The 24,030-nt window shown below is 39.0% G+C and overlaps 1 protein-coding gene across 2 annotated transcripts in view; it reads right to left on the bottom strand.

The window, feature by feature from the left end:
* The window catches only part of ERP44 (endoplasmic reticulum protein 44), a 94,725-nt gene that overhangs the window by 8,677 nt on the left and 62,018 nt on the right, over nt 1-24,030 (bottom strand). For both annotated transcript variants that reach the window (XM_004580955.3, XM_058672764.1), the window contains 4 exons: nt 18,728-18,785; nt 15,067-15,183; nt 5,697-5,808; nt 4,684-4,825 (listed from right to left, as the gene is read on the bottom strand). In XM_004580955.3, coding sequence (XP_004581012.1) covers nt 4,684-4,825; nt 5,697-5,808; nt 15,067-15,183; nt 18,728-18,785 — 429 coding nt within the window. The remainder of the gene's footprint in view (nt 1-4,683; nt 4,826-5,696; nt 5,809-15,066; nt 15,184-18,727; nt 18,786-24,030) is intronic.

Here is a 24,030-nt window from a genome sequence, read left to right as displayed (position 1 = left end):
AATATAATCACTTAGCTTCTTCCCTACTTACAGAACTGAAAACTGGAAAGAGGAGGATAATTTCCCAATTCCAGATTTCTTTAGAGAATTTTAACGATTCAGTTTCTTGTACCATGTCATAAGTAGAATGCTGCCAGCTGATAAGTTAATTTCACTTGGTCAAGTGGTCAGCTCATGGGTCAGAAAGAGCCATGGCTGAGAAATAGACAGACTGGGTCATGTAATCAAAAAATGACCACTTATATGAGTCTGGGTTCTATAGGAAGCAGACACCTAATAGAACAAAAGCACCAGAACATTTTAAATCTGACTTCAGAACTGCACCAGTAACACTGAGATCCAAGTAACAATTTCTCAACAGGATTTTTCTGATGCATAATACAACAGCTCCATAATAAAACCCAAAGCTGGGCATAGTTTATTGACTCACAGACCTAATTTGAGTCAGTATCTTATTGATGATCACTAATAACTCGGAACTTTATATTTAGAGCTTTAAGTTTCCCATTAAAGGGAAGATGGAAAACAATATACAAATGACCCTTGGTCAGGTAGTATCTTAATGCCAAACAGGATCTCTTATTCTTTCAGTGTGAGTTTGTAGCTTCACAGAACAAGTCCACAAAGGAGAGGAAAAGAATACCAACCAGTTAATTTGTCTAGCCAAATGGTCAACGCCCACACACCAAGTGTCTAAAAACATACCTGGAAGTTAGGGAGACTTATCAGTTCACCTGCTGATAAAGACACTTAGGTTAATTCCATATCTTGGCTATTGTGAATAATGTTGTAATAAACATGAAACAAAAATACGTCTATGATAACTGATTTCATAGCTTTTTGTTCAACACTCAGTAGTGGCATTGCTGGTATGACGGCAGCTCAATTTTTATTTTAAGAAACTTTCATGTCGTTTTCCATAGTGGCCATACTAATTTATGTTACCACCAGAAGTACATACAAGGGTTCCTTTTTTTTCCACATCCTTATCAGCCCTTGATGCATTGTCTTTTTGACAACAGCCCTTTGTGGCCTAACAAGTATCAGGTGATGTCTTTTTGTGGTTTTAATTTGCATTTCTCTGGTAATTAGTGATATTAGCCTGTTGACCACTGGTACATCTTTTTTGAGAATTATTTATTCAAATCCCCCGCAAATTTTTATTTTTTTTGAAAGATTTATTTATTTTATTACAGAGTCAGATATACAGAGAGAAGGAGAGACAGAGAGGAAGATCTTCCATCCGATGATTCATTCCCCAAGTGACCACAACGGCCGGTGCTGCACTGATCCGAAGCCAGGAACCCGGAACCTCTTCCGGGTCTCCCACGCGGGTGCAGTGTCCCAAGGCATTGGGCCGTCCTCAACTGCTTTCCCAGGCCACAAGCAGGGAGCTGGATGGGAAGTGGAGCTGCCGGGATTAGAACCGGAGCCCATATGGGATCCCGGAGAGTTCATGGCGAGAACTTTAACCGCTAGGCCACGCCACCAGGCCCTAAATGCCCCGCAAATTTTTATATTGTGCTATTTATTACCTGACGAGTTCCTTTAACCACTTACCATTTGTATACATTGTAAAAAATTTTTTTCACATTCTAAGGCTGTCCTTGACTCTGTAGATTGCTTCCTTTGCTACAGAGAAACTTTCTAATTTGATCTAATCCCAATTTTTTAATTTTTCTTTTGTTGCCTGTGTTTTAAGGATCACATCCAGAAAAGTCACTGCTCAGACCAACGTCATAGAAGCTCCACAAGAGGGGCTTCAAAAGATTCATAAAATGTGCATTCTATTTTTATTTTATTTTCCCTTATACTTTATGAAGTTCCTTCATACTTCCTTCAAATAGTTTTAGTTTTAGGCCTTATGCTTTAGTGGTTACTCCATTTTGAATTAACAATTACATACGATGTGAAATGACGATCTAATTTCATTTTTCTGAATATTGTTACCTAGACTGCCCCCCTTCCCAGCACCAATATTGAAGAGGGCCCTCTCTGCATAGGTGCGCTTGACACCTTCATCAAAAATCAACTGGCCATAAATGAGAGAATTTATTTCTGTGCTCTCTAGTTTGCTAGTATTTATTAAGGAGTTTTACACCAATGCTGATCAAAGATATTGCATTGTGATTTTCTATTTTATAGAGAGTGTTCTTATCTGGCTTTGATATCAGGGACTCCATAAAATGGGTCTAGAACCTTTAATATTGAAGCCGCAAAATTTTGGTAGTTCGAGAAATATTATTATTTGTTCTTTAAAAGTCTCACAGTTCAACAGTAAAGCTATATGGTGCTGGACTTTTCCTTAATGGGAGACTTTTTAGTTCTGAATCTTACACAACGTGCTATATAAACCTAAGTGTTTTGTTTTACAATTGCTATATCCTCTTGCTGAATTGACACTGTCATCATTATATAGACCTTTTTATGCCTTTTTATGTTGTCAACTACAGTTAAGCATGTGCCATTTGTTTTTCTTGCTCAGGTTTTGTAATTTGATGGAATGTTTTTATTACAGTTTAATAAATGTTTGCTTTATTTAAAAAAAAAAAAAGACCTTTTTATGCCTCTTGTCGTACGGGTCAAAATAGGTCCGTGTGGCACCCAGACCTAATGTCCAACAGGTTCAGGCAAGATCAGCGCCACCAACAACCTAGCTATATAGGATACCTGGTGTCTCCCTAATCCTGGGAGCTGCTCCAACTGGAAGTGGGAGAAAGGTTGCAGAGACAACAGTGCAGCCTCAGCACGGTATCACAGGAGGTGGAGAGTGGTGAGCCAGGAGTTGGGGCTACGGAGTTCTTGGTGGAAACCTAACATAAGAACCCAGGCCTGGAACTCACTGGAGGGAGCAGCACAATTGGCTGCAAGCAAAGAGTTGTGTACCAACTGCAGTAAGTAAAATCAAACTGCAGACCTGTGGGTGACACAGCTCAAATAAATAAAATAAATCTTTAAAAATATTATTATTATATTTTTAATTCCAGAATTTTATATGCATGTAATTTCTGCTAAATTTCTTATTTTGTTCAGTTTTGCTTTCCCAACTTCACTGAAATGTTTGTATTTTCTTGATTCAGTGAAGTTTTCTTACAACACTTATTTTGCACTCTTTGTCAAGCTGTTCATCTATTTCTTTTTATATGAGGTCAGGGGCTACAAAAGAGTTGTACTGCTTGATAATATTATGTCTTCTTGGTATTTCCATGTTTCTTACTGCCTTATACTGATGTCTGCACACTTGGAAGAAGTATGGAGCTATTCCCATCAGCAGAGCTCCTCATCTACCCAGGGCCATGCCAGCCACTATAGTAGCACTGATACCCAGAGTACCTGCATATCTTCCCTCACACCAGGAAGGATTCCACAGTCCTAGGATATGAGACTGTCAAGCAGATTCTTTCTGGAATTAGCCCAGTACCAGTTCACCCCAGCTGCTCTAAACTCTGAAACAGCCTCTGTACCAGTCCAGAAGTCATAGCCCTGAAATGAGACCAGAACCCAGAAAGCCAATGTCCAGACTCATTCCGCTGTACTCTGGTACAAAGCACACAGGTTTCAAGCTGAGCCCCAGGACCCATGCCAGTCCTCACAGGTCTAACCAGCAGGTCAGTATACCCGATTCAAAATCTACCACAGTGCTAGCACAGCCGCAGGCTCCAGAGAACTCAACCTTTGTAAAAGGTCACCCTTTAGTTTCTAGTATGGTTGTCACTTGGAAGTTCAGTTAAATATCTAATGGATTTTGAATTAATAAGTATGAATGCAGGTAAAATGAGAAGAGTTAAGATTTGTTACTACTTTCTAGCCCTTTTTTTTAACATAATAATCATTCCTCATTAATCTTTGTAACAGTTCCAGTAGAAAGATATAAGTATTCACCATATTCTATATATGAAAAAAACAAGAACAGAGAAGTTAAGTGACTTGCCCCAGGCACATTTTTTCTTTTGGGAAAAAACACATTTCCATTGAAATATTCAGAAGGGAGGTAATTCATCTGGTAATAGGATCTCAAATTATCCTGTAACTAAGGAATCTAATCATATGAGATTAAAAAGGGTATTAAAATAAAGGTTAAAATTTAAAAATGACTGTATTGCCTACATTTTGCATCTATTAAGAAACATCTCCATATTTAATAAATCTTAGAAAAATGACAAAAATTCATTATCTACAGCAGTTACAATATTTACATTTTTATTAACACAGTAAGTTCCTAAGAATAGAGTCGGAAGGCTTACCTATTCTTGGAAAGGCTCACAGTTGCATTCCATTAGAAATGGCTAGTAATAGCAAAATTCTGGGTCATGTGCATATTACCATTCTCAGCTAGATGTAATCACAAATGAACAGCAACATTACCAATTCCCTTTAACCTAATCTAGGAGTACAATTTATTCTCATCAATGTGCTGGCAAAGAGAAAGTTCAATTTAGAGGTAATTTCTAGTAAGACATAAATTTTCTTTCAGAAATTAATTGTCAATCATTAACCCACCATCACCCAAGCATTAATCAACAATTTCAGTCACTTACACCACATCCTTTAGTGAAAAAATATCCAGCTGCTTCCATCAAACTTTGTACTACTCTTCTGTATAAGTTTATTTAAAATTGTCAGTTGTTTAATGTTCACTTTTGAGAACATACCAGTAATTTTAAACACAAAAGGAATACTTACAATACATCCTTGAAGTCTCCAAACACATACATATGCCTAAAGCTGTCGATAGCGATCACAGGGCAGTCCGCTGGGGTTTTCTGTATATGCAGAAGAGGATGTCTAAATTTGTCACAGTCTGCATGTAAGAAGTTTATTGTACCTTTAAAAGAAACAATTTTGAGATGTAGGTTAGAATTTACGCATTTTCATAGATATTAAGCTCACCAGAAAGGATATGCTTAAAAATAATTCCCAATATTCTTGAGTGATACATGTGTCAAAAACACTAAAACTTTAATATTATGTGTAACATTAAAAGAGGTAGGGTTTTCGCTCTTAAGACAAGGGAGCTTAATTTCTTTAGAAGTTAAATGAACTCAGTCCAAATTTGAATATAACAGTAATCTATTTTCTTGAAGTGGGCAATTGTTGGCTCTGTACATGACTCAGGCTCCAAGGGACCAAGTTACTCAAACTGACATACGAGCTGCTCTCATAGGACTGTTTCATTCTTGCCTGTCCATCCCACTGTGGTTAACTTAATGCAACTTAATCTCCAAAATGTTTACAAAACTACTACTAAAGAGCCATCTCTACACAATGCCTTTATTCTGGCTTGTGACACTTCAATTTCCACTTCGATATTCTGCAGAAGTCCACACAACTATTCAAGCTTCTTTCATTTAGAAATAAGTTAATTATTTAATACAATAAGCTCTCTCAGCAATATCTCTGGAAATGTTTCTTGGAAAGGGGATCCGACAAAAAGCAAGATGCTAAAAAGTTGTGCCCAAAACAAATGTTATTTAACTATGGACCTGCTTGCTTTGTTATTTGATTTCTGAAACACTTCTGAATTAGCAAAACAATATTATCTCTTTACTAATGCCTCCCGATCACATCTAAATACAAACACAAGTTTTAAACTCAGTATGTTTATGTGAATATAAATATACCACAAAAAATGCGCAGGGGAGAGAGGGAAAGAGAAAGAAAAACAAGAATGCAAATAAACACCTTAAGCTGTCTACCTTTTTCACTTATCAACTGCCGGGCTACTTCATTCTGGAATATTTCTAAGCTTTCTGTGTCATCTTTCATATGGAAGAGTATAAGAAAAGGCAGTCCTTCTTCTGTCAATTCCTGCAGACAAAAGCAGTCAGTGAGAATGATCAGGTCTCTCCATCCAGTTCCAGCTAGTTTCTAGCTAGGAATAGTCTGGAACTCACTTCATGTAACACAATAGTAATAAAATCACAGTGTGGGGGGGTAGGTCTTTTAACACAGATCAACATCGACCATTCATTCATTCATTCACTTTCCTCCCCACCCAAATGCACCAGCACTCATAAGACCCAGAATCTCTGCTCTGCAGAACAAACTGATTTACATTAAAGGAACACATGGACTAGACTGGTTACAACTACATATGAGGTTTCAGGGGACGGGAAGCTGAGACCAGGACATTTGGAGTTAACCAGGAAAAAATTACCGTGGTTCTTTATCAAGGTGTTAGTAATGTTAGGAGAGCATAAAGTTGATTAGTATTTTCAGTCTTCACAGATAAGAGTGCAAAATTGAAGGTAGCAACAATAAATCTGATTAGAAACTCCTGGCTCTTCTAAGGTGTATTCAACCAATAAACTATCCTTTGGTTTTCCTATCCCCTAAAACACAATAGTACAGAAATTAAGCCAAAAAATACCCTTACAATGGCCTTTCAGTTTCAAATGTGAAAGGCTAACTATCATTTTAAAAATAAAAGCTAGAAATGATTAAGTTTAGTGGTGGAGACATGCTGAAACCCAAAACAGACTGAAAGTGGGACTCGTGTCAAGCTGTGAATGCAAATGAGAAGTTCTTGAAGGGTATTAAAAGTTCTACTCCAATGAACATACAATAAGTAAGCGAAACAGCCTTATTTCTGATGTTGACAAAATTTCAGCACTCTGAGTAAGTCACACTAGCCATATCTAAAGGCTCCAACTCTCTTCAACTTGATGAAGACTAAGAAAAATGGTGACGCTGAGGAAAAGTTTAAAGCTAGTGGAGGCTGGTTCATGAAGTTTAAGAAAAGATTACTTCTCTATAACATAAAAGTGCAAAGCAAAGCAGCAAGAACTGATATAGAAGCTGCAACAAGTTACACAGATATTGGCAAATGTGCTTACACTAAATAACAGATTTTCAATGTACACAAAACAGCCTTCCATGGAAAGCAGCAGCAGTCTAGGATTGACACTCAGAGTAGAAGTCAGTGTCTAAGAATGGGATGACTGTCCTTAGGCGTCAATGCAACTGCTAATTTGAAGCTCAAGGAAATATTCATTTACCATTCCCAAAATCCCAGAATGATTAACAATTATACAGAACCTATTCTGCCAGTGATCTATAAACATAACAAGTCCTAAATGATAGCACATTTGTTTTTAACAGTCCACTGCAGAGAACTACTAATCCGAAAAAAAAAAAAAAAAAAAAAAAAAGATTGCCTTTAAGACATCACTGTTCTGGGCCCAGCATTGTAGCCTAGTGGCCAAAGTCCTCACCTTGCATGCACCTGGATCCTACATGGGCACCGGTTCAGGTCTTGGCTGCTCCACTTCCCAAAGCTCCCTGCTTGTGGCCTTGGGACCCTGCACCTGTGTGGGAGACCCGCAAGAAGTTCCTGGCTCCTGGCTTTGGATCGGCACAGCACCTGCCACTGCTGTCACATTGAGAGTAAATCATTGGACAGATCTTCTCTCTGTCTCTCCTCCTCTCTGTATATTTGACTTTGTAATAAAAATAAATAAAATCTTAAAAAAAAAAAAAAACCCAGGTAGCTCTCATGAAGAAGTTGGTTATAAATGCCCAGCTCCTAGCTGGTCTCTCTCTCTGCTTCCTGGCTCTCTATGTGACACCTCCTTGGGGCTCAGCATTCCACCATACACTACTCATCAGCTGCCAGAGCTACGGGGCCATGTGAACCTCCAAAACTGTGAGCTGAAATAAACCTTCCCTTGAAAGCAGTTTCTCTAAGGTGCTTGTTATAATGATGAGAAGCTGACTAGCACACAAACACAAAGCTGAGACTCCCAAGAAGTTCAAGGAGCATCTCATAACACTAAAAAACTCTTAAACTACTTTCACTGACCCTCAGTAAATCAATCTTCACTTAGAATATCCAATTGATAATAACATATAAATTTAGTAATTAAAATTTTCATTTAAAAATGCAGACATTAGTGAAAGTTAAAAATTGCCCTCTGTCTAGCACAAGGGGAAAGATAAACTAAAACCCAAAAGCTGGAAGCCTCTGGAATGATGCTGAGAGGGTCTCAGGGTATCTTGAAGAGTCTATGTTTATTATCCCCACAGCTTAAAATGTTCACTACTATCCAACATGTTAACAGAACATCGAATTTCAAGAATTAGGTTAAGCTACAGTGCTAAGACTAAGATTTGGATTCTGGAGTAATGGCAGATATAATGTAGATCTATCTTACCAGTAAGAAAATTAGAAAATCTGGAATTTCTAAAAACGGATTTATTTACTTTATTGGAAAATCAGATTTACAGAGAGGAGAGACAGAGAGGAATCTGATCCTCTATCTGCGGGTTCATCTCCCACATGGGAACATGGTCACAAGGCCTTGGGCCATCCTCTACTGCATTCCCAGGCCAGAGCAGGAAGCTGGAAGGGAAGTGGAGCAGCCAGGGCATGAACCAGTACCTATAAGGCATCCTGGCATATGCAAGGCAAGGACTTTGGCCACCAGGCTACCTACCGTGCTGGGCCACTGGAGATGTTTTTAAAAACACCTCTGTGAAGGTGTCTAAAGGTTTAAACACTAGACAGACACATAGGTCAAGAATAAAACCCAAGGAAACTCAGAACATGAAATATGGCATTTGAACTTGCATTTACCCTCTGTCCATCTGCCATTTCAAAAGAGGCAACAGATACTGCTCAACCTAATTGGTCATTAGGAAAATGTAACTTTAAAATCATAATGATAATCTGTACAAGTTCAAAAAAATTTTAATGACTGACTACATCAAATGTCCTAAAATGTGAAACAATGAGAACTGAGAATGTAAAATGTTACAACCACTTTGGGAAACTGGTATCATCTTATAGAGATGAATTTTAAGTATGCCCAATGACATCAATTCTACTCATCAAACTACCTATCCAATAGAAATGTTCACATGAAATGGCTTACTTCACTAATCTCCCTCTTGCTACCATGGGGATCCCAGAAGGGTAGGGTTTGAGACCCAGTTGTTCCACTTCTCATCCAGCTGCATGCTTATGGCCTGGGAGAGCAACAGAGGATGACCCATAGGCTTGGGACCCTCTACCCACTTAGAAGACATGGAAGAAGCTCCTTCTGGCTTTGGATCAGCTCAGCTCTGGCCATTGCAGCCAGAGTGATCCAACAGTTGAAAGATTTCTCTTTCTCTCTGTAAATCTCTTTCCAATAAAAGAGAGAGAGAGAGAGAAAGAGAGAGAGAGCGAGAAGGTTGGCAAGATGGCAGAATAGAGTGAGGACAGGTTTAAACTTTGAGAGAATTAGGGTGAAGCAGAGAGGACAGATTTCTGGAAACGGAGAGGTCAGGCCGATGGCAGTGGGGCATCTGAAGTTCAACAAACACGGGGAAGCAGCAGAGACAATGTGGTGGTGCTGTAGTGCCCAGATACCCCAGTGGCGGTTAGCTATAAGCAATCTGTGATCAGAACTCTACTGACAACCAGGTGGGAAGGGGAGTTCACTGGAAGCTCTGGAGGTGAACCCAAGCAGAGAACTGTCCATCTTGCTGATTTGTTTGATCTATCACGTGCATAGACGGGGCAGCAGACCCCAAGTAGCACTGCAGGAAAAGGGTAGATCTCCCAGCCTAACCCCCACCAGTGCCACATCAGGTGCAAGCAAAGGCTACAGCTGCGCATGTGCTAGGCCAGGACTGATCAAGACCTATTTTGTGCACTGTGGCAAAGGCTAAGAGGACCAGAAAGACAAAGGCAAGCTGTGCATGCACGAAGCCAGGAGCAAAATCAAGTCTGGCTCAATGCGTTGCATTGGTCCTACAAAGAAATCTGTACTCACTTGGCATCCTACAAATTCCTACCAAAACAGACCCAGGTGGCCCCCAGACCAAATGGCCAGCAGACCCAGAATATCACCAGTGCCACACCAGGCATCATTTTGTGCACTTTGGCAAGGCTGAAGGACCAGAGGGACAACAGTAGCTGTGCATGTACTAAGCCAGGAGCTAAGTCAATTCTGGCTCAGCGTACTACATTGGTCTCACAGGGAAATCAGTGCAGACTTGGCACCTTAGAAGTTACTACCAAAACAGGATGAGGGGCCTTCAGATGTAAAGGCCAGCAAGTTCTGGCAAGATCAGCACCCAGTGATTTAGGACAGTTGGTGTCTCCCTAACACCGGGCATTGTTGGAGTCAGGAGTGGGAGAAAGGCTGTGCAGGCAATGCTGTGGCCACAGTGTGGAATCATGGGGGCTGTTGAGTGGCTGTTGAGTTAGGGCTATGGAGACCATGGTGGAAACCTAGCTCAAGAACTTGGGACTAAAACTTGCTGGAGTGGCACAGGTGACTGTTAAACAACCACTGAGTATCAAACACAATTGCTAACAAAGAATTGGGTACCAAACGCAACAAATAAAATAAACATATAGACCAGTGGGCAACATAGCTTAGAAACCAGCCCTGAGGAGAAAAATCTGCTAACCAGAAATAGCAATGACCAAGAGCAAAAGAAGAGAAAGACACACAACGCATATTACTGATACCTTCCTTACAAAGGACCAAAAGCCTTTGCCAACCTCAGAATTAACTGAGGAAGACATCAAGGAAATAAGGAACAAAGAATTTTAAAAACTTGCTATAAAGCTTATCAACAATGAGAAGCACATACAGGAGTTCAAGGAATTTAAGGAATATGTTACACTGAACATAGCAGCAATGAATCAAATGAAAGCTGATAGGTTAGAAATTAAGAATGCAATGCAGCAAATTACAAATTCAGTGGAAAGCCTCAATAATAGAATAAGTGAGGCAGAAAAATGTCAGAATTGGAAGATATTTCTTGCCACAATAGGGAAACAATTAAAAAGCTGTAAAAGGAAATGAGTCAAAGAAGAGTTTTCAAGAACTAAGGGGCACTATTAAAGGCTAAATATGACAGTCATAGGAGGTCCAGAAGGCACAGAAAGAAAAGCTGGGCTTAACGGTATATACAATAAAATATTTTAAAAAAAACTTCACTAATATTAAGAAAATATTTGGAAACAACACATAGGAGTGGTACAAAACTCCCAACAGGACTGACCAAAAGCAAACATTACACAATAGAAGATAATCAAGCTCTCTTCGGTAGAACATAGGGAAAGATCCTTAAATATGCACATGAAAAAAAAATTAACATTTAGAGGAGCTCAAATCAAAACCAAAGCAATATATGACAAATCCATACCAGCATCATACTAAATGGGGAAAGATTTGTCTAGTTCCACTAAGATTTGGAGTTAGACTAGGATGCCTAATTTCACCACTGTTCTTCAACATAGTATTAGAAGTCCTTGCCAGAGCCATCAAGCAAGAAAAAGAAATTAAAGGAATTCAAATTGGAACTGAGGAATTAAAATTATTCCTGTTTGCAGATGGTGTGACATCTGACATAGGTGAATCAAAAGATTTAATTAAGAAACTATTTATTGGAACTCATAAGAGAATTTGGCACGGTAGCAGAATATAAAACTAATGAACACAAATCAATGGCATTAGTATACACAAATAACTCCATGGTAGAGAAACAAACTGTAAGTATAGTCCCCATTAAAATAGCAGAGAGGAATCTCAAATACCTTGCATCCAAAAATGTGGAAGGCCCCCATAATCAAAATGACAAAACATTCAAAACAGAAATAGACATTAAAAAGATGGAGAAACTAATGATGTTCCTGGATCGGCAGGATCAACATCATCAAAATGTCCATATTACAGAAAGTAATACAGATTCAATGCAATCCCAATCAATATCCCAACAACATTCTTCTTAGAAATAGAAAAGATAATGCAAAAGTTCATCTGGAAACACAAAAGACGACGAACGGTCACAGCTATCCAGAAGAATAAAAACCCAGCTGGAGGAATCACAATTCCAGACCTCAAGACACACTACAGGGCCATGGTCCTCAGAACCAAAAAAAGAGGGGATCAATGGATCAGAACAGAAGCCGATTACCTGTTGACAAGAGAACAGAAAATAATTCAGGGGGAAAGTCTGGTCTCTTCAACTAATGCTCTTGGGACAATGGATAGCAGCCTGCAGAAGTAAGAAGCAGGACCCGTACCTGTCACCTTTTATAAAAGTCAGTTCTAAATGCAGCAATCACCTAAGTCTGCACCAAAAACCATCAAACTATTAGAAGAAAACACAGGAAGCACTCTACAAGACATAGGCCTTGGTAAAGACTTCTTAGAACAGTCACTAAAGCACAGGTGGTCAAAGCCAAAAAACAAACAAATCGGCTACATCAAACTAAAAACCTTGTGTACTGCACAGGAAATGATCAACAAAGTGAAGAAGCAATCAACAGAATGGGAAAAAAAATCTTCGCACTTCTATACAACCAATAGGGAAGTAATATCCAAAATTGACAATGAGCTTCAGAAACTCAGGGACAACAAAACAACCATGTGAATAAACGGGTGAAGGAAATGAATAGACATTTTTCAAAAGAACAAATTCAAATGGCCAACAGACATGAAAAAATGCTCAGGTTCCCTAGCTATCAGGGAAATACAAATGAAAACCACATTGAGGTTCCACCTAACTCCAGTTAGATGTTGGTCTACATTCGGACCCCCACTTACACCACCTGCTGGCATGGATGTGGGGAGCAAGGTACCTTCCTTCACTGTTGGTGGCAGTGTAAGCTGGTACAACCACTATGGAAGTCAGTATAGAGAGTGCTAAGAGAACTGAAAATGGACCTGCAGTATGACTCTGCTATCCCACTTCCGGGAAGATATTCAAAGGAAATGAAATCTGCATATGAGAAAGGGATCCATAATCCTACGTTTACAGCAGCACAATCTACAACAGCAAAGACATGGAAACAACCCAGATGCCCGTTCAAACACTAGTAGATTAAGCCGTGGTACATCTGCTCTATGGAATACTACTCAGTCATTCAAAAGAACGAACTGCCATTTGCACCTAAATGGTCTCAATTAGAGACCACTACGTTCAGTGAAATAAGTCAATCCTAAAAGGACAAATATATTTTCTCTTGATTTAAGGCAACCTTCATGGAAAATATTAGAGTGATAACCCTTTCAATACTGTTTTGCTTATATCTAGGAGGATTTGATTCATTTAAAAAAGTTTTGATTTTTCTTATTAATTTCCTGACTCTTAAGTCATACAATAGCATCATTTGCTTCAGAAAAGTCTTCTGTTTTCTTTTTCATTTCTTCAGTGACACATTGATCATACAGTAACATGTTATTTAATTTCATGTTATTGTAAATGTTGTTTTCCTGTTGTTGATTTTGTTTTGCAGGTTTTTGTTTAAAGGCATGTATAGTGACTGTGTAGTAGACTATCACATATAGACATGAAGATACAATGCAGTGCCCATCTCTACTACAAATCAGAGACTGACGAATTCAATGAAACTGTTGAATGTATCTTTTCTAAAAAATTTATTTACTTTTATTGGAAAGGCAGATATACAGAGAGGAGGAGAAACAGAGAGGAAGATCTTTGGTCCAATGGTTCACTCCCCAAGCAGCCGCAATGGCTGGAGCTGAGCCAATGCGAAGCCAGGAGCCAGGAGCCAGGAGCCCCTTCCGGGTCTCCCATGTAGGTGTAGGTGCAGGATCCCAAAGCTTTGGCCCGTCCTTGACTGCATTCCCAGGCCATAGGCAGGGAGCTGGATGGGAAGTGGAGCTGCTGGGACACAAACAGGCACCCCTATGGGATCCCAGCACACTCAAGGTGAGGACTTCAACCACTATGCAATTGCACCGGGCCCAAATATATCTTGACAATAGGTTTCTGGACTCTGCCACTGTCCATGACAAGATGTCAGGATATACTTAATAGCAGAATCATGGTCTTACGACTGATTGTGAAGGACTATGCTATTGCAATGACATGAGAGAAATTAGTGGGGGGGTAGAAGCGGAGGGGATTTGCGGTGCAGGGAAGGGAAATCCCAGAGCCCAGAGCCTATGGAACTGTTTCATGGAATAATAAAATACATATTTAAAAAAAAAACATGCTTATAGCAGAATATTTTCAATAGTTAAAACTCAGAAGCAGTCTAAACATATATGAACAGTATTAGAGATAAATTAGGGTATACTCACATGACAGATTTATATTCCGTATGGAAATGAATATACTGAAGCTTCCCATAATCCAAATGAACCCCACAAAGATAAAACTGAAAGAAGCCAGATGTGAAAGACTGACTCCCTTTTGGGCAAAACTCAGGATAGTCCTATTCAAAACTACTGCAGTGGTTATGGAGATGGTTAGTGACTAGTGATTCAAAACGGAACAGAATCTCTGGAAATACTCCATTTCTTGACCTAAGCTTGAGGATCAATGAACTATAGCCACGTGTCAAACCTAATATCCTTTGCATTTTTGAATCACTGAAAAAGAACTTTTAAAATATTTTATGCTATGTGAAAAATTTTATCGAAAAACAGTGTAACCAAAAAAAAGTGTTATTTGAACATATCTGTATTACCTTGGTTGTGTACTGTATAAAAGCTGCTTTTATGTTACAATAACAAATTTGAGTAGTTAGAACACAGATTATTGTATGAAAATAACACCAAGATTATTTTTTGTTTGGTCCTTAAAAGGAAAAAAATTGTCCACCACTCACTAATAATAATTCAAAAATTATTTAATAATTTAATATTAATATTATTTAATAATAGTTTTTAAAAGATAGAGTAAGTCATAATCAACAGAAACCTTTTTTCTGTAGAATAGATAGGAATCAGAAAAACCTCTTAGTAGCAAAGGATTACTCACTCTAAACAATTAATGTAACTAAAATCTGCAAAGCACCGCTCTTAAGCAGCATCCACTTAAACAGGGACCCTCAAATAACAGGTGCATTTCAGAAGGCGGGTACTGAGAGGCATTTTCACACTCATGTGCAGGGATGTTTGAACCACCGCTGGCCGGGCATGTAAGAGGGCCCTGGGACAGCAGCATCACTGCTCTGATTATGAAAACAGCTTCGACAGAGCCCACTAGATGACTGACGAGGAATGAGTCTTGTGTTAAAACAGTAAGACAGGCAGAATAAGCTCACCCTTCCATAACCTATACTTAAAACAACACATATCACAGAGTCCATACCTCTCCATTTTCAAAAGTTATTTCTCGGACAAGAGGAACACATTTATCTTGAATCCAATTGTAAGTCACGTCAAAATTTGTCATAGATCCCAAATACACCATATCTGGAGCTGAATGCTGTTAGAAAAATAGGGAGAAAGAAATCAAACCTAACTATCATTTGCTGGCCAAAACACATCCTTAAATTTATTTATGAACCCAGAAAATCTACAGGAGACAGAAAATAAACATAACAAATGGAAAGTTTGAGGAGAGCATTATAGCTGGTAAAAAGCTGATATTTCTGGGGGTTAGCACTGTGGCCCAGTAGATCACGAAAGCAGTTTACAGCAACTACATTCCATATTGGCAACAGTTCATGTCCTTGCTGCCTCACTTCTGATGTACCTCTCCGCTAATGGCCTAGGAAGAGCAGCAGAAGATGGCTGAAGTGCTAGGGCCCTGCTTCGCCGGTGGGAGATGGGGATGAGGCTGTTGGCTTCAGTATGAACCATCGCAGGTCTGTGTGTCTATCTGGGGAATAAATGGAGAAGCTAAGAAACTTCTCCAGAGGAATATATCTAGAGTGTGGGTGATATGACTTTCAAACCCAGACACAATACCACACCATATATACTCCTAACTAGCTCACTGTAATGGGAAAGACTGAATTGGATTCTGATTATCCAATAATGGCACTATATGTGCAAACTAGTAGTAAAGCAATGCATTTCCAAAAAACAGAAGCTAAGGTTTAGATAAGGTATAAATTGCTCCCCTGGGGTCCTTACGCTAAAACCTCAATTCATAGCAGGTTGTGTAAGGTATGTCACCTTCAAGAGGTGGGAGCCTAGTTGGGTATGATTAGATGATTATAGGCTGCTGTCCTCAGAAGGCATTCATACATCTCTTGAGGGTCCTGGGTACTTCTTGTGAAAGTAAACTGTCATGTAATGGCATGACTAACCCCCTGCTGGTTTCCACTTTCCAGTTTCACCATTTATATTCCTCTGCCAAGTCCTGATGCAGTCCAAGGAAACACACCAGAGGCAAAACACATGAAGCCACAAAATCTTGAATTTCAGCTTCTAAAACATTGAGCCAAATAAACCTCTTTTCTTTACAAACTACATATCCTCAGCTATTTATTATAGAAATAAAAAATGATCCAGTAAACTATCTGATTTCAAATAGGAAATGAAACTTTAAAGGAAAAACATCACTTATCTGATTACAAAACATTAAACCTTCTAATGTCAAAATATCAACGTACGGAACAAATACCCGTAGATATCTTTTTCTCTGTATAAAATTGCAATGACAGGCCTAGGCCGGTCTGTGATAACACATACCATTACTTCTGCCTCTTAACTGTGGCTATAATTATCTGGTCCTAAATAGTTTCACATTTAGACACTTAAAGTTTCTTGGCTCAAAGACCAAAAGTAACCCAGTTGCTACTCATTTTCTGGCAACTATTAGGTGAATTTATACCATTTAGGAACTTAGCTTTATGATACAACCAGGAGTGATGACCACAAATCACTGAGGTGTCTCTTGTAGTTAGCTCTCAGGAGGTGTATGTTTGGCACAGCAGTTAAGACAGGCATTTTTCAAAGGATAAAATGCAAACGGCCAACAGACACATGAAAAGACATTTAATGGAGCCAACAGGGAAAGATAAATAATCACAGAGTTTTCACCTCATCCAGGCAGTATGCCTATTATCCAAAACTCAAAAAATAACAAATGCTGGGGTGGGGAAAACAGTAGCCTAGTATGCTACTGATAAAAATAGCAAACTGACAGAACCAACATCTGAAAGAGTGTATGGGGATTCCTCACAAATCTGAAAAAAAACATCTACCATATGACCCATTTATACCATTTCTGGGAATTTACCTAGAAAAAAAATGAAATCAGCATATAAAAAAGTTACATCTATATTCTCATGTGTATATCAGCTCAATTTACAATAGCTAATACATAGAATCAAGTCTGATATCCATCAACTGATACTGGATAAAGAAATTATGGTACATATACACTAAAGAATCCTACCTCCTACCTGGTCATAAAAAATAATGAAATCCTGTCTTTTGCAACAAAATGGATGCAACCAGAGAATATTATGCTCAGTGAATTATACCAGTCCCCAGAAGACAAATATGCTTTTCTGGTTTGTGATAACTAATATGCAGAGTGCAAAAAAATGTAATCTATGAAATTGACATTTTGAGATTTGATTATTGTTTAGCCCTTATCTATACTCCTAAGGAACAGTAGATTCTTTTCAACTCATCAGTTGAATTCTTTATTTAGCGGAAAGTTAAAACTGTGCTAAAGTAAATTATGTCACTGAAAACATTAGAAGAAAAATGAGAAAGGAAAGTGGAAATATAGTAGGAACCCTGGGGCAAGGACAATAGGGTAGGACATATTATGTTCTCAAAACTGTATATAAGAAATAAATAAAGTTTGATCCCTTTATATAAGTAATTTTATAAAAAGAAAAAAATAAAATGAAGGTGGAGGGGGGAAAGACCCTACCCAGGAAAATCACATCCTATTACAGAGTACCTGGGTTCTGGTGCCAATTATGTTTCCAAGTCTAGGTTCCTAACGTATCCTGAGAAGTAGCAGTTGATGATCCCCACACACTCATTAGAAACACTCAGACTGAGTTCCAGGTTTCTGCATTAGCTCCAGCCTGGGTACTGCAGGCATTTTAGGAGTGAACCAGCAGACACAAAATCTCAGTCTCTCAAATAAGCAAACTCTAAATTCATTAACTCCTAGGAGTATGGTGGGTTAAGCTGCTGTTTGGCAAGGCCACATCCCAACTGGAGTGCCGAGAACGCGGCCCTGCCTTTGCTTCAAACTCAACCTCCTCCTATTGCACATCCTGGGATGCAGCAATAATGGCTCAAGTGTTTGGGGCCTTGCCACCCATGAGACAAACCTGTCATATTTCCTGGCTCCTAGCTTCAGCCTGGTCCACCCTGGCTACTGTAGATATTTGGGGAATGAACCAGCAAATGAAAGATCTCTATTTACCCCAATAGTGCTAAATGTTGGCTTCCAGAGTAAATTCAAAACAAAGGCTAGAAAAGACCAAAAAAAGGAGGCTATTTGCACAATACTGAAGATGCTGATAAGAACACTCAACCCCCATATCAGAGCTTTTGGGTTTGAGTCCTGGCTCCACTGCTAACCCCAGTTTTCGGCTAATGCAGACGGTGAGATAGGGCAGCAGTTAATGACTCCAGTGGCTGCCGCCCACGTTGGAGACCTGGACTGTCCCAGCCTTGCCAATCCTGGCTGCTGCAGCCATCCAAACTGTGAACCTGAAGTAAGAAATCTCCCTCTGTCACTCACGCATGGCTTCAAATAAACAAAATTTAAAGCAAAATAAAAAAATAAGAGGGCTAATGGTAAATGATTTTTTTTAAAAAGGCATATGGGTTAGGGGATTCCTAACCACATCTTTATAACTGCATGTGAGACTTCAAGCCTCTGCAGATTTATCTTTACTTGGAAAGATTTGGATTAGCACAAGATGATATTTCAAGACATGTCCTACTTAAATTCTAAAATTCTTTGGACATTAACACATATGCAATTATACTATGCAGTTATTTAAATTACATCCGATTATATACATTAAGAAATAACAACTTACCCCTGGTGGTTTGTAGATTATGTTGTCTCCACTATATCTTTCTGGCTTTGAAACATCCCTAACAGGAAGGTAAAAAGAGTAGAAAAACTTTTTAATAATAGCAATACTATGCCGGAAAGAAACAGAGATAGCCATTTTGCAATAAATAAATAAATACTTGAATACAAATATATTTATCCTTAATAAATACTTGAAATTTGAAATGGAACACCAAAAAGGCATTCATGTAAAGGAATTATTTAATACAAGTCAGATTTTTCTTCTTTTTTAAAATTTTACTTTTTATTATTATCATTTTATGATACAATTCCATAGGCCCTGCGATTTCCCTTATCCCCTCTCCCAATTCCCTCCTCCGCCTCACTGAGTTCCCCTATATCATTACTAAAGTACAGTTCTTCATACACAATCATATGTTCATCACTATGGGCATGGACAATGGCAGAATCCAGCATCCTATCGTCAAGATATAGTAAACAGTTTCATTGGGAGTCCATCTTTGTCTGGAAGTAGAGATGCATACTGCATTGTATCTTCACATCTGGACATGATAGCCTCCATTACACAGATACTGTACATCTTCTTAAATGAAAAGCCACAATACAAAATCAAGAGCAGGAAGAAATGTACAAATTTGCAATGCCATGAATTTAAAAAACATGTTACTAGATATGATAGTCTCCATTAAAGAGTTACTATACATCCCTTTAAATGAAAAGCCACAAAACATAATTGACCACAGAGGAAAGAAAATAAAAGAGAAATTAACATCACCATGAAGTTAAATAACATGCTACTGAATTTGTCACTGAAGAAATGAAAAAGAAAATCAAGAACCTTCTTGAAGAAAATGATGCTACTGTATGACCTATGAATCACTGCAGAATTTAACCAAGAGAAAGTGTTCTGAAGCAATGAAACTAACAAAAAAAAAAAACCAATCAAAATCCATGAGATATAGTTTCCGTTGATCTTAGTTGCTAAGATGTCTCCTTAGGCAACAAATAGATGGGTTTTGGTTTTCAATCCAGTCTACTAATCTATGACGTTTGATTGACCAGTTTAAGCTGTTTACATTCAGAGTTAATATGTATGGATGGTACTTTGGTTCTGTCATTTTAGCAATGGGTTGTTCATTGGTTTAGTCTTCTGTTGTTATTTTACAGGGATGTTCTTCACATTTGCCTTTGGTTTTGGTGGGCGCTATTCCTCTTCTCTATCAAGAGAACATCTTTAAGTATTATTTGTAGGGCAAGTTTGGAAGAGCCATATTCTTTCAACTTTTCTTTACTGTGGAAGAATTTTATTTCATTTTCAAAGACAAAAGAAAGCTTTGCTGGATATGTTATCCTGGGCTGACAATTTTTTTTCTTTTAGAATCTGGAATATGTCACTCCATTCTCTTCTTGCCTATAGAGTTTCCTGTGAGAGATCTCCTATGAGTTTAGCTGGCATTCCTTTATATGTCAGCTGATTGTTTTCATGTGCACATTTAAGGATCTTTTCCTTATGTTCAATTGAAGAGAGCTTGATGATCATGTGTCTTGGTGAAGATTGCCTTTGATCAGGCCTGTTGGGAGTTCTGTGCCCCTCCTGGATGCTGTTTCCCAATTCTTTCTCCAGATTAGGGAAATTTTTCTTTGTTATTTCATTAAATATATCTGTAAAACCAGTTTCTCTTTCTGCACCTTCTGGGACTCCCATAACTCTTAGATTTGGCCTCTTAATAGTGTCTTTCAATTCTTGAATACTTTCTTTGGCCTGATCCAACTCCGTTTCCAGCTTTTTGTTTGTTCGCCCTCGTGACAGGAAATATCTTCTAATCTTGAGATTCTTTCTTCTGCCTCCTTCATTCTATTTTGGAGACTCTCCACTGTACTTTTAATTTGCTCCTCTGTATTCTTCATTTCTGATATGTCAGCTTTCATTTCATTCATTTTCCAGTGTGAGATATTCCTTGAATTCCCTGAATGCCTGCTTTATGTGCTTCTTGTTGTTGGTAAGAAGTTTTATAACAAGTGTTTTGAATTCTGTATCCCCCATTTTCTCGATGTCTTCCTCAGTGAACTCTGAGGTTGGCGAAGGGTTTTGCTCCTTTGCAGGGGAGTCTTCAGTAATATTCCTTGTGCCTTTGTCTTTTCTTTTGTTCTTGGTCATTGTACTTCTGGTTATCAGATGCTTCTCCTTAGGGAGGTTTCTAATCTGTGTCACCCAGAGATGCATATTTCGATTTTACTTATTGCAGTTGGTACACAACTCTTTGCTTGCAGCCAATTGTGCCGCTCCCTGCAGTGAGTTCCAGGTCTGGGTTCTTATGTTAGATTTCCACAAAGAACTCCGTAGCCCCAGCTACTGGCTCACCACTCTCCACCTCCTGTGACCCTGTGCTGAGGCTGCACCATTGTCTGTACAACCTTTCTCCCACTTCTGGTTGGAGTAGGTCCCAGGATTAGAGAGACACCGGGAGTCCTATATAGCTAGGTTGTTGGTAGTGCTGATCATGCCGGAACCTGTTGGCCGATAGGTCTGAGGGCCATACGGACTTATTTTGATACGTTCAATGCCACTTATTTTGACATGTTCAGTATTATTCTCCTGTGGGACCAGTGCAATGCACTGAGCTCAGCACATGCTCAGCTCACTGCTGTACCCTGCGGTCTTAAATTCTTTGCCACACTGTTAAAAATGGAGCCTGATGTGCCAATACTAGAGTTCCTGATCTACTGGCCATTAGGTCTGAGGGCTATCCGGACCTGTCTTGGGTGGAACCTTGTTGCTGGTGGAGTTCTGGCTGCTGGTAGAGTTCAGATCGCCTTTTGCTGAATGCCGCTGGTATATCAGTCACTGCAACACCATACCGTTGTGTCCGCTGCTTTCCTGTGTCTGGAAGTCTCCAGGTACCCCGCTGCTGTTGTTCTGTCCTCTTCTATGTCCTGGAATGTGCCCTCTCTGCTTCGCACTGGCTAATTATTTATCCGTCTGTTTAAACATGTCCTTACCATTTTCAGCCATCTCGATTCTCCCCCACGTCAGATTTTTCTAAAGGAAAATTTCAGTTGTTCTTGCAAATATAGGCTCTGAAATTGTACTGGCAGTTTAAGTACTAAAAAAATTAACTCCTGGTGAGAAGTGTTTTGCCTAGCAGTAAAGACAGCTGCATCTCACATGAGAATGCCCATGGTTGAATCTCAGCTCCATGCCCAACCCCATCTTCCTGGGAATGCACACCCTGGGAGGCAAAAAAACGATGTTCATGCTGACTGGGTCACCCAGATTGAGTCCTACCTCTTGTTTTCGCTTGGACTATTCTTGTGGGCATTTAAGGAATGAACCAACGAATCGAAGTTGTTTGTCTCTGTTTCTCAAATAAATAAAATAAAACTTTCAAAACACAACTGCTTTGGACCCATTTTCTCATACCATTAATGGGTCACATACACTATAACTACATTATCGTTTGCTTGTAGGTAAGATTCTTCAGTAATTTTCCTGCTTTTAAAGACTAAAACTTCTTAAATACAGATTAATACAATCTATATTACTAAAATATCGTACCATGTTGTCATTTCCTTCACTTTTTTATATGATCTGACACATAATGTATACTGAAAAATGTCTAAGACCTATTTTTTATTTTTCTTTGAAAAGAAGAATCACAGAGAAGACACTGAAAGATCTTCCATCTACTGTTTCACTTTATAATGGCCCCAATCACTGGGACTGAACTAATCAGAAGCCAGGAGTCAGAAACTTCGTCTAGGTCTCTAACGTGGATGCAGGGGCTCAAGGACTTGAACCATCCTTTACTGCTTTTTCAGGCCCTAAGTAAGGAGGGAGCTGGATCAGCAGTGGAGCAGCTAACATGAACTGGTGCCCGTACTGGACACTAGCACTGTAGGTGGACATTTACCTTACTACATTCAGCGCCAACCCTACAAACACTTATTTTTAAGATTTCTTTATTTGAAAAGCAGAGTTTGAGATCTTCTATCTGCAGATTCACTGCACAAATGGCAGTAATAGCTGAGGCTAGGTCAGGCCAAAGTCAAGAGTCTGGGAATAGATGTGACAGGGACCCATGTGCCTTTGCTGCATTCCTGGGCAGCAGGAAGCTGGACTGGAAGTAAGACAGTTGGGATTTGAACCAACACTCATCTGGGGTGCTAGCATTGCAGGTGACAGCTTAAACTACTGTGCCTCAATGCCAGCCTCTAAATAGGTATTTATTGATTAACTATACAACAAATTCTGCATTAACTTTCTCTCTATATAAATTATTTTTGGATTAACTGAACACTAAGATATTTCTCATTATAGTAGTGCAGCAGATAGAGGTGAGAAGTGCTCACCAAGATTGATGAAGTGGGTACAGAAAAAAAGAACATGGCTTACTCATTCATTCACTCAATGACAATTTACTATGTGCTTCTTTATACCAGGCATGCTCCTGATAGTGGGTATATAGCAGACCCAGAAAGACAAAAACCTCACTCTCAGAGCTGACAGCTTGGCAGAGGGAGATACGCAAAACATATATTTATTAATACATAATACTATCAGGCCAAGAATGTCCCCATGAGAAGAAATCCAGGGGAAGCCCTTCCTCATACAGGAACAGGAAGGGCGAGGGCTCCACTTCACAAGCTGGTGGCAATGTTTGAGGATAAGCAGTCAGGTCTGTTAAGCTGGCGAACAGGAACCTGAATGTCCCTGGGAAGGGGTTTCACCTACTGACTCTGTATGTTGATCCTCAAAAAATAATGCTTTTAATAAAATGCACACACAAACAAAATCTACAGAATATCAAAACAAGGACAGAGTTACAAAGTTGAGGGAATACACTGTGCCAGAAATTTGGGCTGTACTCAAGGTAGCTACTGTAATTGGGATTAATAGTTTCGGACTAACATAAAATAATACTGCATGGAAGTTAAAGGATGGCTGAGATAACTTCCGATAAGAAAGATTCAGGATAGAACCATTAATTCTATTTTGAGAGAAAGAAAAACAAAAGAGAGAAAGTCATAGACACAGCAGAAAAAGTGAAAGCGGAGGTGAGTGTAACATCCCGAAGACAATCTGGAGTTTTCAGATCCAAAAAGGCCGTAGACTTGATAATTAACACCCTGCTAATTTTGACCTGTGATGAGACAAGTTTCATTACAGAGATGGATGTGAAAGTTAGCGGCCAAGTATTTAAAGTTTTTGTGTTGCTTAGTGTTTAAGAAAATCAAAGCAGACAAGCATAAACTAACTTGGAAAAATATAAGAAAGAAAAGAGTGCGCCCCTGCTGGGTTGTGGC

The sequence above is a fragment of the Ochotona princeps genome, chromosome 14 (genome assembly GCF_030435755.1).
Source record: "Ochotona princeps isolate mOchPri1 chromosome 14, mOchPri1.hap1, whole genome shotgun sequence".
Lineage (NCBI taxonomy): Eukaryota > Metazoa > Chordata > Mammalia > Lagomorpha > Ochotonidae > Ochotona > Ochotona princeps.
This window is presented reverse-complemented; position numbering and strand designations above follow the sequence as displayed.